The following is a 16362-nucleotide window of genomic DNA, read 5'->3' on the forward strand; positions in this document are numbered from 1 at the left end:
GAATGGACTGAACCTGGCTAACTTAAAACTCACTTCTGCAGAGCCTCCATGAAACAAGAGACTTCAGAATCTGACTGAAATCCATAGGGAAGGAAAGGGAGGGGAATGGTGGCCACAGTGGTGGCAGAACCACAGGAGTCCATCCGGAGACAGTATGTCATCTGGTCTCATAGGGAAGTGGTTGACTTTACCCAGGAGTACTCAATTAACGGCCAAACTTTTAACATTTAAAACTAAGAGTCATGTGCCTATGATGAGTAGGTGTTGTTAGTATGCTATTATAACATGGAATAACATTAAGCCCTTGCTTTATTGCTTCAACTGTAACATGAGAAGTGAATTTCCGGTAACGGCACCCAGGGGCCAGTGTACAGGGAACTGAGAAGGAGCTAATTACTTCTCCTTTGATTGAGAGTACAAGTCAGGATCTCATCCTTTAGCCAAGCGAGGAAAGCAATACTTGGGGAGAGAACACCACCACTCCACGCAGTGGGGCCAGTATCTCCCACCCAGCTTCCCATCGTACCTGTAGGAACTGCTTGATTCTCCGCAGGTTGTGCTGATAGAGGACATTGGACTCTTGCAGGAATCGGCTATACTGCTGGTCAATCTCACCCAAGAGATTATGAAACACCAAAGTGGCATGTGACTCTTTGCTGGCTGCATATGCCCTAGGAAAAGGAAGTGTGTGCCATGAGTAATTTGGAGAGCCTGTTGTGATAGCACATAGCTGGAACCATGGCTCTCTAAGGAAAATCAAGAGTTCAAGGCCAGCCTTCCCTACCTAGGGAGTTCCAAGTCAGCCTGGGTAGCCTTGTCTCAAGAGCAGGAGTAACAGGAATTTAAAATACACACATGCCGAAAACTACCATCAAAGGGTGGCAGAGAGGACATGACAAGCTCGTGCTAGAACCACTCATCATTTTCCATTACTTGTGCTCAGCACAATACCATCAAGTGGCGGTGTAGCTCAATGACACAGACCTGCCTAGTGTGCTCAATCCCCAGGACATAAAAAAAGAGATGTTATTATGAGAATGATTCCAGATATTATTCATTCTTATAGACTAGATGACTAAAATATTTGAGGAAAATGGACAGATGTAAATCTAGTGTGGTGTAACATCTGTAACCTGAAAATTACTTGAGAGGCTGAGGCAGGAAAATTGCAAGTTGGAGACCAGTCTGGGCTGCATAGTGAGTTCTAGGCCACCCTGAGCTATAGAGCAAAACTTTGCCTCAAAAACAAAATAAAAACAGACCTTGGCATGGTAGCACACATCTACAACCCTAATACTTGGGAGGTAGAGGTAGAAGGATAAGTAGTTCGAGGGTATCCTCAGCTAAATATAGCAAGCTCCAGGGTAGCCCAGACTACATGAAACCTTGTTTTAAAACAAAAACAAAGCTGGGCGGCGGTGGCACATGCCTTTAATCCCAGCACTTGAGAGGCAGAGCCAGGCGGATCTCTGTGAGTTCGAGGCCAGCCTGGACTACCAAGTGAGTTCCAGGAAAAGGCGCAAAGCTATACAGAGAAACCCTGTCTTGAAAAACCAAAGAAAAAAAATTAAAACAAAAACAAGCCAGGTGGTGGTGGTGGCGCATGCTTTTGATCCCAGCACTTGGGAGGCAGAGGCAGGAGGATCTCTGTGAGTTCAAGGCCAGCCTGGGCTACAGAGTGAGTTCCAGGACAGGCTCCAAAGCTACACAGAGAAACCCTGTCTCAAAAAACCAAAACAAACAAACAAAAAACAAACAAACAAACAAAAAACAAAAAAAACAAAAACAAGACAGGGATGGCTCATTAGATAAAAGTGCTTGGTGGGGAAACCTGACAACCTCAGTTCAATCCTTGGAGCCTACAAAAAGGTAAAAGCAGAGAACCTGACTCCATGAAGCTGTCATCTGACCTCCACACGCACTGTGGCATGTCCACGCACTGCACCCGAAACACCATACACACACAGTAATAATAAAAAAACAAGGAAACAAGCGATATCCAAACAAAGAAAAAGGATAGATAAAGGTGGGCATATGCTTCATTCGGTAAAGGAGTTGCCTTGCAAGCCATGAGGACCTGAGTTCCATCCATAGGACTCACATAAAAATGCTGGGCATGTCAGCGGCAGGTGGTAAACACCAGACCAACTCAACAGCATTTCTGAGGTTCCTTCTCTCAAAATGCTTTGTCTGGGCATTCTTTCCTTGGAGGTCTCTATTATGGTTTCTGGTATGGTGTTTTCACGGGATTTCTGTGTGTGCACGAGCATGGGTCTCTCTGCTTTTCTTTGGCTCCTTTTCTTCTGTTGCTTTGTTTGTTTCAGCTTCTTCCAGTTTGTTTCGGTTTGTCTCATTTTATTTTATTGCTGTTTTTTAGTGCCCTGTTTGTGTTCTAGTGAGAGAGATAAAGGGTGTGGACTTGGGTGGGAGGGGAATTGGGGAAGATCTGAGAAGAACTGGGAGAGGGGAAACTGTAGTCAAAATATATTGTATCTAAAAAAATCTATTTAAAAAAAAATGCTAGACATGGTAGCACATGCTTGTAATTCCAGCACTGGGGAGACCAAGACAGAGGATCCCTGAGAATCTGCCCTAATTGGGGAGCCCTAATCCAGTGAGAGAACCTGTCTCAAAGGACTCAGAAGGCATTCCTAAGGATTAAAACTTGAGGTTGTCCTCTGGCTTACACCACACATGTGCGTGCGTCACACACACACACACACACACACACACACACACACACACGCACACATCTATACAAACATGTACATACATACACATGAATTTTAAAAAAAGGGACAGATAAGGTTGTTTTGCCTTAAATTCTCAGTGAACCCATGGTCAGATTAGTATACACAAGTGCTTATTAGTATAACCAGCACTGCCCGGCTGGGGTGCTCTCTGTCCCGTCCCTGGCCCTTCACTAATCAGGGTATGTACTCTGGAAAAAGGAGATGACATCAATATAAGCCTGACTACAGTAGAGTGAGGCAAATAGCTGGCATCATTTCCCCTATGACTCTATTTCTCTTACCCCATATCTCCCCTTTAATAGAGGAAGCCACGTGTGTGGTGGATCCCAACTCCTGAGACAGAATTCTCAGATTTAAAAAAAAATCTTTATCTGACTGCTAGAGAGTCAAAATGCAGAGGTCTCATCAAGGGAATGAGACACAAACCTGACTTCAGCTGTTTCAATGTGCTGAGAGCCGTTAACATAAGAGACTAAATTCCCTTCGCTCTCCTGAGCTTCCTCAGCACCTGCCCTCATGTCTTTGATGAAAGGGTTAGTACAGTGTGAAGCTAGAAAAGGTTGTATACCCCAACTCAACCCCAAACCTCCCAGTTCAGGGAGTGTCTCAGTGAGGACTCACCAATCTTGACTCTCAATCCAAGGTGCCAGGAACTGCCGCAGCTCCATGGGGAAGCTGTCACTGTACAGCTGGTGCAGCTGCTCCAGGTAACGCGTGTCCAGCTGCTGCAGCTGGTTCCATTGGGCCATCCTGCCGCAATCAGGGGGCGTAACTGTAAATCAAAACGTACATATGCTCACCGCAAGCCCTTGTGAAGGATAACGAATCTGGAAATATCCCAGTAGCTTTGAAGGATCTTGTGGTTTTGGTAGTTTTTTGAATACATGCACATTCACAATTCCTACCACCACATCTCCCCCTGCCCGCCCTGCCCCCGCACCGCCCCACACCCAATGCTGAGGATTGAACCCAGGGCCTCGCACATGCTATGCAAGTTCTCCACCACTGAGTAAATCCCCAGGCCATGGATTTTTTGAAATAGAGTCTCAGGCTAGCTTTGTTATCTCCTACCTCTGCCTCTTAACTGCTTAGATTTCAGGCATGAGCTGCCATACATGGCTGTATCACAATTTCTTTTAAATTGCAATTAGGCATGATTCCAAGTTCTAGAACCCACTCTCAAGCCAAGCACAGTGGCTCCTGCCTGTAATTCCAGCACTCCAAGGATATTCTGATGGAGAGTTCAAGGCTAACCTGAGCTCTATGCACCTACTCTCAAAAAAAAATTAGAGGGGTGGAGATATGGCTCAGCAGTGCAGTGCCCTTGTTATTCTTGCAGAGGACCCAGCTTCAATATCTAGCACCCACACCACATGGCAGCACACAACCATCCATAACCCCAGCTCCAGGGGATCGGAGCTGACACGCTCTTCTGGCTCTGAGGGCACTAGACAGGCACACAGTGTACATATACACATCTGGGAAAAACACTCATATACATAAAATAAAGTAAAACTAAAAAATTTTTTTAAAAAACTGACCAAACAACAACAAACCTATTATCTACCAGAGGCAAGTGAGGTTAACAAACTGGTATGTGAAGCTGAATGGTTTCTTTCTTCTGGGTTTCTATTTCCTCATCTATAAAATGCAGATCATTACTTCTACCCCTCAGGGCCACTGAAGTAATATTTCTAAAGCCCTCAACTAAGAGCACAGCACCCAACAGATGTTCAACACATGTCAGTTCCTTTCCACACCACATTGCATTCAGGCCATCTGTGAGGCTCTACAAAGTAAACCCGCACTAAAGTCAAATGCAGGCTGGTGCTGAGGAAGGACAGAGAGCTGCAGGTTTACAAGGGTGAGTGGCAGGTACCTGGAATTTGCCCACTTAATGAAAGGAATTAAAAAAAAAAAAAAAGATTCTAAATCTGGGGCGAAAAAAAGTTGACCCTGGGACGGGGACTAGCCCACTGAAATGCTCAGCTGTAAGAAACCAGCGCAGCTAACCACTCATGAAATGGTCTCTCTAGAACAAGTAGCCTTAAGATCTAAAAATAGCCATGAGTAAGAGCCCGAGATTAGGGAGTGGTATGAGTACAGCAAACACTAGCTGGAATAAAAGCACAGCCTGCCGCAGCCCACGTCCAGCCTAAAGCACCGTGACTCTCTGTGTAGTGTCCCTAGTAAAAAACAAGTAGCTATTAGGACCCCTGTCCACACAGGCCACCTCAGAATCAGCCTCCTCATGGGTTAAAAGCATTACTATCGTCCTGTGTTCTTCAGGACCTGATTTGCATACAGTCAGTGCCAATTTGGAGCTGGGAAGATGGCTTAGTTGGTAACGTGCTTGCCTCACAAGTGTTGAGGAGCTGAGTTTGGATTCTCAGAACTCACCTGTTAATAAAAAGCTGGATGTGGTGGTGTGCGCCCATAACCCCAGTGATGGCAAGATAGGAGGTAGAAACCCGTGGAACCCTGGGAGTTCAATGGCCAGCTACTCCAGCCTGCTTGGCCAAGTTTCAGGCTAATGAGAGACAAATGACCTCCACAGTTGTCCTCTGACCTACACACACACACACACACACACACACACACACACACACACGCACGCACACACGCACACACACACCTACACATGCATGAGCATGCACACAAAGAAAACAAAATAAAATCTATATGCCAATTATGTAAATGTCACTACCCAGGATTGCATTGAAACCCAAGACTCCATTGTTCAGCATGGGAGATACCAACCACATGTGGCCACTGAGCAATGGAAATGTGGATGATTTACACCCATATAGGCTGCATTTGAAAACAGTAAGAGAGAAAAAAAAATGTGCAAATCTCAATGTTGAAATATTATTTTGAAAATGTTAGGATAAATACATTATTAAAATTATTCTGCCCATTTCTTTTTACTTTTAATGAAGCTACTAGAAAATTTAATAGGCTGGATGTGATAAGTACATGTCTTTAATCCTAGTATTTGGGAGGCAGAGGCAGTCCTATCTCTGAGTTCGAGAACAGTGAGTTCCAGTCAGAGCTACTAGAGATCCCATATCAAAAACAAAAAACAAAAAACAAAAAAACAAAAAAACTAAATGAACAAACAAACAAAAAAGACCTGACTTCTATTATTTAAAAACAAGGAAATAAGGACCCTGTTGCTCTGGGCCCACATTATGAAAAAAGGCTGTGGTCCCAAGTCATCTGCTTGAAACAGTAAATTCCAGTGCTATAAATTAACTCTAAAAACAGACTGTTTTGTGGTTTATCTTGGATACAAATGCAGAGCCCGTCCCAAGATAAAAACCATAAAGCTGCACCCACTCTATGTCACAGATGGATGTTCCAGTCAGGTGCACATTTCAGACTAATATAAAAATACTGTTGCCCACAGCTGACTTATTTCTAGTTTGTAACTCAGAAGCTTGTTTCATTGTTGATATTTGAGTGTTTTTAGCTAGTATGGTATAATAAGCGGGCTTTTCCTTACACTCGAAACTGGCTTGTGCCTTTTCCATAAAACTGAAGTGTCAAGAATGACTAACTTTGCTAGGTGGTGGTAGTGTACACCTTTAATCCCAGCACTTGGGAGGCAGAGGCAGGTGGATCTCTGAGTTCAAGGCTAACCTGGTCTACAGAGTGAGTTCCAGGACAGCCAGGGCTGTTATACACAAAGAAACTGTGTCTTGAGGGGAAAAAAAACCCTAATTTTGTGTTTTGTTTTGGTCTAACCAAGATAGGCAATAATGTCAAACTGCTCAACATGAAGGAAAATTACTCTAAATTAAAAGCAAAGAACAGGTGGCATTTCCAGGGAAAGCACAGCATGGGCGTTTGGCTGACATGGTTTAGCCCTGAGTGTCCAATAGTCATGTCCTTATATGCTGCTCAGCTACAAACCATCTTAATTAACAGTCGGCACATGGCAATTGGACCGAACGTTCTTCACAGGAGTAGGGTATCCTTTACCGATAACTAGCCCAACCGTCTAGGAAAACCACTGCCAACTGGCTTTGCTGTAATCGTTTCGCTGGAAAACATTTAAAAGAGGTACTTTACAATCTCCATTCTGTTCTTCAAATTACAAATTGATTTAGAGGCTGAGGCATTGCTCGGTGGCACAGTGCTTCCCAGCATGCTCAGTGCTCTGGTTCCAGCCACAGCACCACAAACACTAACAAAAACAAAAAGCCCAGGTTAGTCTGAATGACTCCAAGTTCTTTTGTTGAGCAGGGTCTGGCTGTGTCATCTAGGCTGGCCTTGAATTCCTGATCTCCTTGCCTCAGTCTCTGAGTACCAGGACTATAAGGGTACACCACACCATGCCCAGCTTCCACTAAGTTCTAACCAAAGTATTTTTGTCTTTAAAATCACTTGAGCTGGGCGGTGGTGGCACACACCTTTAATCCTAGCACTCGGGAGGCAGAGCCAGGCGGATCTCTGTGAGTTTGAGGCCAGCCTGGGCTACAGAGCGAGATCCAAGACAGGCACCAAAACTACACAGAGAAACCCTGTCTCAAAAAACAAAACAATCAATCAATCAATCAATCACTTGAAGCCTGCACTTTAATAACCACTTCACCGAATGCCAGAACACACAAAGTGATCTGCCCAACGGTTTGAATGCCAAGTACCACCCTGGGTGCCAGAAGAAAATCACATCACTGTTACAGTGGCTAGATTAGAACACGACACAGGCTTACTACTCTGCTGGCTTTCATGAGGCTTCGGTGAGCAGATCATTAATGTGAATGTACAAAGGAAAGGTGAAGTGTGTGTTGGCTTGAATGAGAATGGCTCCCATAGGCTGGATATTTGGATGCTTGTTATCGGTTAGAGAAACTGTTTGGGAAGGATTAGGAGGTGTGGCCTTGTTGGAGTAGGTGTATCACTGGAAGGGGGCTTTGAGGTTTCAAAAACCCACATCAGGACCAGTCTCTCGTGATGTAAAGCTCTCAGCTACTGCTCCAGCACCATGCCTGTCTACTTCCTACCATGATGATCATTGACTGACCCCCTAAAACTGGAAGCAAGCCCCCCAATTAAGTGCTTTCTTTAATAAGAGTTGTTTTGGTCATGATGACTCTTCACAGCAATAGAACAGTAACTAAGACAGTGTGATCCTATTTTCTTTTTCTTTTTTTAAAGATTTATTTTTATTTTATGTATGCCATGGAATGTTCTGTATGGCAAATGTGTTGCTCTGATTGGTCAATAAATAAAACACTGATTGGCCAGTGGCTAGGCAGGAAGTATAGGCGGGACAAGGAGGAGAATAAAGCTGGGAAGTGGAAGGCTGAGTCAGAGACACTGCCAGCCTCCACGATGACAAACAGCATGTGAAGATGCCGGTAAGCCACGAGCCATGTGGCAAGGTATAGATTAATGGAAATGGATTAATTTAAGCTATAAGAACAGTTAGCAAGAAGCCTGCCACGGCCATACAGTTTGAAAGCAATATAAGTCTCTGTGTTTACTTGGTTGGGTCTGAGCGGCTGTGGGACTGGCGGGTGAGAGAGATTTGTCCTGACTGTGGGCCAGGCAGGAAAACTCTAGCTACATATGTATATGAGAATTTTGCTTGCATGTTATGTGTTACACTGTGTGTGTATCAGCAGAGGCCAGACATGAGTGTTGAATTCCCTGGAACTAGAGTTATAGATGGTTGGTGAATGGTCGCGTGGGTGCTAGAAACTGTACCTACAAGAGCAATAATTGCTCTTAACTGCTGAGCCATCTCTCTAGCCCCTAGTGATCCTAGTTTCTATAGCAAAGGATAAAAGGAAAATGAAACATCAAGTCACCAAAGACTTTCTAGACTTCTCAAAACAGGAATTTCTTAGCCCCTTGGGGATAACCTACCAACAGTAAGTCATAAGGAAAATAACTCAAGTCTAATGAGGAACTTCTTACCAGAAAGATTACCATTAAAGAAACAGTCCTCATTTGTATAGTTCAGTCAGAGGAAACCCAGGGAACTATAGGGGATCACACACAAAAGGGGTTTATCTCACAGCCTGGTAAACTTTCTGAGCCAAAGCATGTATCCCCCATGTATGAACCTATGATAGAAGAGATGGAAGATGAAGAGAGGGACAAAATTCAAATGTACACAAAACCCATAATAGAAAGCGATACAAAGTAACTTCTGAAGGTGGGTGTGATACAAAGTAACTTCTGAAGATAGGTGTAATGGGACTGGCCTGTAATCCCAGCACTGGGAAGGCAAAACAGGAGGGTCAGGAGTTTAAGGCCTGCTTCAGCTACACAGTGAGTTTAGGGCTGGAGAGATGGCACAGCGGTTAAGAGCACTGACTGCTATTCCAGAGGACCCTGGTTCAATTCCCAGCTCCCACATGGCAGCTCATAGCTGTCTATGACTCCACTCCAGTTCCAGGGGACCCAACACCAAAAAAACACCAATGCACACAGTGAGTTCAGTGCCAGCCCGAGCTACATGGGACCCTATCTTTTAAAAGAAAGACAATTCCTGGCCGGGCGGTGGTGGCGCATGCCTTTAATCCCAGCACTCGGGAGGCAGAGCCAGGAGGATCTCTGTGAGTTTGAGGCCAGCCTGGGCTACCAAGTGAGTTTCAGGAAAGGCGCAAAGCTACACAGAGAAACCCTGTCTCAAAAAAAAAAAAAAGAAAGAAAGAAAGAAAGAAAGACAATTCCTGTTTCATTTTGCAATGTGTCAAAAAAATCTTCTTTAGGGGCCATGTATGTAGCCCTGGCAGGCCTCAACCCCACAAAGACTTGCCTGCCTGTGCCTCTTGGGTGCCAAGACTAAAGGTGTGAGTCATTATGCCCAGCATGTTAAAGGGAAAAAAAACCAAAAACTGGTGTGTTATCCATAGTTGACGTGGGATATGCACCATATGTGATCTAAAATATTTCAGATTAAAGGAGTAAGAGCTAGCAAACCTTTGGATTGCAAGTGACACAGGCAGACATGCTTTGTCAACCACTAAATGCAGAGTTTATGTTCAGAGCTGCCTAAGAAAGAATATGAGCTCTGGATAAAAAGCAACGAGAGACTAAATTTGTACAGAAGGTCACCTCCCCAGTTGTAATTCTTCTAGTCCCCCAAGCAGACATGTTCCCTCCAATGTATGCAGTAAGAGGCAAAAGGACCAGAGGCTTGGGTGCAGACACTGCCTACCACATACATCTGCTTGGGGGAATGCAACTTGACTGCAACTTGACCTCTGAACAGGCCTCCTCCTCAGCAGAACGAGGACTATCTGCCCTGGAAGGATGATCTAAACTTAAGTGACACCACAGGTGAACAGAAGCCTTCTTACAAAGCCAGGTGCACAGTGTTCCTGTGATGCTCCTTCTGCTTCTCCAGCCCTGTCATCAGCACTTAACATGATGCTTTCTCAGTGCCTCAGGAAGCCCAGGAACCTGCCCCAGTTCATCCAATTAGCGAGATGTTACCTGAGATAATCACAGAGCTTTCGCTGATGCAGGAAAGCATGTGCACTATAATAGACCCTTTTATCATACCCTGAGGGAAGGAATTAGTATCTGGTGACCACATCTAAGGACAGGAGAGTTGGGTGATCAAATCTCTCCACAGATATTTTGCACAGGATAGTTCTAGGCCCTAAAACACACTAAAGATGAAAAATGCACGCCTCCAATCCCAGTCCTTGGAGCATAGATGCAGGAAGACCAGTTTAAGGTCATCCTCTACTAACTGGTGAGTTTGAAGCCAGCCTGGGCTACATGAGACCCTATCTCAAAATAACAACCACCACCAATCACAATGGAAAAACTCACTAACTACTATTCAAAATAAAAAGATGAACCTTGGTTAAAGAACAATCCAGAAGCTGGAACTGTAGCTGAGCTGCTGAAGTGATTGCCTGGCATGCATGAGGCACTGGTTCCATTTGCAACACCACAAAGAACCAGGCATGGGGCACATGCAAACACCCAGGAGGTGGAGGCAGAGGGATCAGAAGTGCAAGGTCCCATCCTTATTATACAGAGAACTTAGGACAGCCTGGGTCACAAGGAAGAAAGAAAAAGAGGAGCAGTAACTACAGCTAAATATTATATACTACCTTTTACCACTTGCTGGGCACTGTCTTGAGCATTTGACATACATTTACTAATTTATCTCATCTTGTGCTACCCCTATGAGATAGTGTTGCTGGTTTTATTATTATTATTATTATTATTATTATTATTATTACTATTATTATTATGTGTGTGTGTGTGTGTGTGTGTGTGTGTGTGTGTGGTCAGAAGACAATCTTCAGGGAGTCGGTTCCCTCCTTCCACTGTGTAGGTGGTGGGGATCAGACACAGCCTGTCAGGCTCAGCAGCAAGCATCTTTACCCCCAGGGCCATTTCACTGCTCAAGATGGTATTTTATCTCCATTTTACAGAGGAGCAATGGAGGCATAGCTTTGCACAATTTATGCAAGGTCCTCACGGGCTGCAGTGGCATGGCACAGTGTCCTGATGCAGTGTGCTAGCAGCAGTGTTGCTCCTAACCTCCTCAGGGCTGGAAACAGGGATTTCCTGAGGAAGCCATGAGCCGAGCACAGTGCCAAGCCAAAGCACTTCTCACGTGTGCCAACAGACAGGAGGTGCCCAAGCTAGAGGGTCTACTGTCCTGCTGTGCCTGGCCCCATCTGGGAGGCCACTGTAATGGTGCAGATCACAATTGAAATGGAATTCTAAACCTGGGGGTGATGGCACACGCCTTTGATCCCAGCACTCAGGAGGCAGAGGCAGAGTCAGGTGGATCTCTGAGTTTGAGGCCAGCCTAATCTACAGAACAAGATCCAGGACAGCTTGCGCTACATAGTGAGACCCTGTCTTGAAAAAAAAAAAAAACAGACAAGTAAATGGGGTTCCAAAAGAGCAAACACACAGGGGAGGCGATCAGTGGGTGAAGAGTACAAGTCTCTGGACAAGAGTGGTCAACAGTGAGTGCGTTAGGAGAGAAAAATATAAGCCACATCAGAGTGGCTCTTCAAATACTTAGCCATCTCTACACAAAGATTAACTCCAGAGCCTTAACATCAACTTCCCAGTTCTGCTCCTTGGAATAATTCTAGCTGCAGATTAGAATTAGGACATGGACAGGGCATGGAAGTCAGGACTGGAAGGACAGGGCAGCACAGGATAGGGGGAGAAAAGAAAGAGAAGAGGAAAGAGGAGGTGCTGGGGGATTGAGTCAGCTAGGCCAATCTGAATGTGAGGATGGGAATCTGTTTCCAGTAGGAAAGTTCCTCAGAGTAAATGAAGTGAGCGGCTGAGATGAAAACCTGGGAACCCAGCAGAGACCTGGGCTCAGCACTGAATATACAGAAGCGCCCGAGGTGGCTTGGTGGGTACGAGTGCGGCCAAGCAAGTACGAGGGCAGGCTGAAGCATGAGACGGGATAGCTGGGGCTTACTGGACTGCCAGCCTAAAGTAAACACAGTGGTGAGCTCCAGGTTCAGTGACAGCCCCTGTCTCAAAGGAATAAGAAGGGGAGTCACGTGCTGGTGCTTACTCCGTATCTAGAATGGGGTCCAGGAAGTTGTCATGAAGCAGAACAGAAACTATGACATGAGACGGGGTTTCTAAAAGATTCGGAAAGCCATACTGAGAAACAGGGATGGAGAAGACTGGAAGGTGGTACACGTAAGTGACAATATGATTCATCTTACAGAAGGTCCCCCAGGCATAACCACAGTGGGAGATGGCATGAATGTTTTGAGGTGAACATCTATAGATGATGTAGGGGAGCCCAAGCTTGGAGACTGAACAGCAAAAGTGACAGAGAATGGGAGAGCTAAGGGACAACCCCTTAGTTCCTGTGCATTTGACACTGAGAAGGAGATGCCCTTCCTGAGAGGCATCACAGTCACAAAGCAGGCTTGGGGAGGGCAAGGGGCTGCGTGGCCTCTAAAGCTTATTCAGCCCTACTCCCTCAAGACCCTGAGATTGCTGCAGCTCAATAATAAATGCTGTGGTGAGACAAAGAAAGGATCAAATGGCCAGAGTTTGCGCTCCAGTTGACAGGAACTCCAATGTCCCCAGGGAGAGTCAAGCTGAAAGAAAAGTCAACCAGAAATCTGAAATTTCTAAAACACTCCTGGGCTTTTACACACAGGAGCTCAGCTGTTTCCCCACATCTGCCTGCATCCCTCCAGGCTCTCTAAAGACCAGCTATGGGTCTCCTTAAAGGCCCACTCACCACTTTTTATTCTGAGACTAAAAACCATGAACTATGAAAGCAAGAGATTGTAGATCCTGATTCCCCCTCCAAGATGGACACCAGTTATCTAGCCTCCTCAAGCCTCTATTTCCCTATGCATAATGATGGAAGACAAGTGTACTCACTCCCAGGGTCACCATCGGACTTGACTCAAAGCCCACAAAGCTATTAGGATACATCAAGCATGTATGGCAAGTATCTGTGAGTATTACGAACATGATCAATGGCCTAAATGATCCTGCTCCTGTCTCAGCTGCCACCTGCTTGCTGGCTAAGCTCCCAGCACTCACTTGGCTATTCTTGCTCCTCAATGTCATCTAGCTCCTTCTTTTACAGGCCCTCATGCATGCACGCCTTCCAGTATCATATGGACCCATGCCTTGAACTTCTTACTTGAACGTCCATGATGACAAAAAGAGCCTTGGCTTTGACTCACTAATATGTCCTCCTCCCCAGCATCCAGCACAATGTCCAGTTCATAACAGATGAACAAAAAGCACGTGTAGTAGAATGAAGGAACTGGAGTAAATTATTCTGCATTACGGGGACCAGATTCTCCTAGGTTAGGCCAAGCTCCCAGCAAAAAAAAGTATTCTTTGAGGAGTCCATCTCTTCCTAATTTGCTGTTTGGAAAACTCAAGAATGACCCTGCGATGGTTTGAATCAGAATGGCCACACAGACTCATGTGTTTGGCCATGGCTTGGTCATAGGGAGTGGCACTATTAGGAGGTATGGCCTTGTTGGAATAGGTGTGGCTTTGTTGGAGGAAGTGTGTCACTAGGGGCAGGCTTTGAGGTCTAAAATGTTCAAACCAGGCCCAGTGTATCAGTCTTTTCCTGTTGCCTGAAGAGCCAGATTTAGAACTCTCAGCTACCTCTCCAGCACCATGTCAGCCTGCACGCTGCCATGCTTCCTGTCATGATGATGATAATGGACTAAACCTCTGAAAGTGTAAGCCAGCCTCAACTAAAGGTTTTTCTTTATAAGAGTTGCATGGTCATAGTGTCTCTTCATAGCAATAGAACTCTAAGACAGACCTCTTAGGGATCTTTCAACAAGAGAAAAGTTACTCAATCCAAAAGCAACATTTCAGGGCTGGGGAGGTGACTCAGTAATGGGCTTGCCACACAAGCCTAAACCTCTGTGTGCATCCCAGCACCCACAGTGTGGGTCTGTGTGCCAGTGCTTGGGAGGTAGAGATATAGGATCTGAAACAAAGCTGATAAAGAAAACACAAATTTTGGAATTTCAAAGTCACAAGCCTATGATACGGCTTAGAGAGAAAGCAACTTCCCAAATTTATTCAGGTCACTTTCCCTTTAAGTGACCCTAAGGAAGTCCTAGTCACTCAGCACAGGCCAATGTGGGCTGAGAATCCATATGCTCACACCTGTAGTATCAGCACTCAGGAGGCTGAGGCAGGAGGATGACCATGAGTTCAAGGCCAGCCTGGATTACAAGGTAAAACCCTGTCTCAAAAAGGAGAAGGAGGAAAGGAAGGAAGAAGGAAAGGAGGGAGGAGGGAGGGAGGAGGGAGGGAGGGGAGCTCCTTCTTTGGATGTGTATGGTAGCAGACACCTGCAATCCCAGCTCTCAAGAAGCTAAGGAAACATGAGTTCAAGGCAAAATCTTGTCTCCCACCTGCAAAAATCAACAATAAAACTCAACTCTTTCCCTTAAAGTCACCATGGATTTGCAGTAGAGCCTCACATCCACGGACCTCTGTGGCAGATGAACAATCTGTCCCCTTCCTTCCTCTTCCCCTCAGCATCACAGTGCCAAAGGTGTTGAAATCACTGTTTCGTTTGTGGTGCTGAGGAGGAAACCTAGAGCCCTGGCATGCTAGGAAAGAGCTCTTCCACTGAGTTAAATCCCACCCCCATCCCCACCCCTTTGGTTTATGAAACAGTCTCACTAAATTATCCAGGCTGGTCTTGAAATCACTCTGTAGCCCAAGCAGGCCTTGAATTTGAAATCCTCCTGCCTCAGTCTCCCAAGTAGCTAGGATTTCAGCCCTATGCCACCAGGCCAGGCTTGATATGAAATTGCCAATGCCTCTGTCAGATTCTCCTGAAAGGAGAAAGGTTCTCCAGAACTCAGCCACCATTGTGCAAGCAATACAAGGCAGGCAGGTAGGCCACATGCAGCCACTTGATCTGCGATCCCAGAGGCAATCACCCCAGGCCAGCCACTGACTAGGAAATGGAGAAAAGCGCAGCTCTTCATGGCTTCTCAGCTGATATCCAGATATCTAATAAGAGAGACAAGGCCCCTCTGCTATGCCTACCTAAATTCCTGCCCACAGAACCAGTGGACACAATAAAACATTTGTCCCTTAAGCCACTAAATCTGAGGTGGTTTCTTGCATGTGTTGATTCCCGTGACATTTCTGCCAACTGAATTACTGAACATGATCTTTACAGAGTCCAACTTTCAGGAGAAAATATTTCACAATTTTACAGGAACAGGCTTTGCTGTGAACACTCTCTAATATAAACCTTGTTTTCTCTGCAACTCACTTTCTGAATGATTCATGCAGTCTCACTCCTTCAAAACATACTCTGTATGCCAGCAGTCCCTTGCTTCTCACTCTAGCCCCATCCTCTCTCATCCACCAGACTCTGAGGTCCAGCTGCCTCCTCAACACCTCCACTTAGATGACTAAGACTCCGTGAGTCTGAGAGCAGCTGCCCAGAGGCTATCTCAGAAAAGGAAAAACAAAACAAAGAGGACAATTGTGGCCTCCATAGAGTGAAATGCAAAATGCATACTTTCCTTTGCAGTTTCATAACTGATACATGGATTTAGACCAGGAGTAAAAGGTCTCCACTGGCTTGGTGAACATTTCAGTGACTCTTTACCAGGTGCCTTGCTAAGCCCAGAGAGTCACAGGTAAAGCATCCAGAACCCTACTAGGACAAAAGCCCAGAGAAACACAGGTAAAGCATCCAGAACCCCCACTAGGACAAAAGCCCAGAGAAACAGGTAAAGCATCCAGAACCTCACTAGGACAAAAGCCCAGAGAAACACAGGTAAAGCATCTAGAACCCCCACTAGGACAAAAGCCCAGAGAAACACAGGTAAAGCATCCAGAACCCCCACTAGGACAAAAGCCCAGAGAGTCACAGGTAAAGCATCCAGAACCTCACTAGGACAAGAACAAACGCCTGAGAGGCAGCTTCATGTAGCAGCTTCATGTAGCATCTAATAAGGCAGTGTTCCCCCAAAGGGTATGCAACCTGCTTCCTACTGTCTAAGACAGTGAACAGTGTTTTGATGGAAAGGCAACCCTATGAACCAGAGAGCTACCTGAAAACGGACCAGGTGCTACTCTAGAAAGCCTGTTTCACAAAGATAGCAGAACTCCA

The 16362-nt window shown here is 45.5% G+C and overlaps 1 protein-coding gene across 4 annotated transcripts in view; it reads right to left on the minus strand.

Annotated features, from left to right (window-relative positions):
- Positions 1 to 16362, minus strand: part of Stat3 (signal transducer and activator of transcription 3) — a 54147-nt gene that overhangs the window by 22116 nt on the left and 15669 nt on the right. For all 4 annotated transcript variants that reach the window (XM_059271804.1, XM_059271802.1, XM_059271803.1 and 1 more), the window contains exons 2-3: positions 3375 to 3525; positions 527 to 671 (exon numbers count right to left, since the gene is read on the minus strand). In XM_059271804.1, the coding sequence (XP_059127787.1) occupies positions 527 to 671; positions 3375 to 3502 (273 nt within the window). In that variant the 5' untranslated portion in view covers positions 3503 to 3525. The remainder of the gene's footprint in view (positions 1 to 526; positions 672 to 3374; positions 3526 to 16362) is intronic.

The sequence above is a fragment of the Peromyscus eremicus genome, chromosome 8a (assembly GCF_949786415.1).
Source record: "Peromyscus eremicus chromosome 8a, PerEre_H2_v1, whole genome shotgun sequence".
Taxonomy (NCBI): Eukaryota; Metazoa; Chordata; class Mammalia; order Rodentia; family Cricetidae; genus Peromyscus; species Peromyscus eremicus.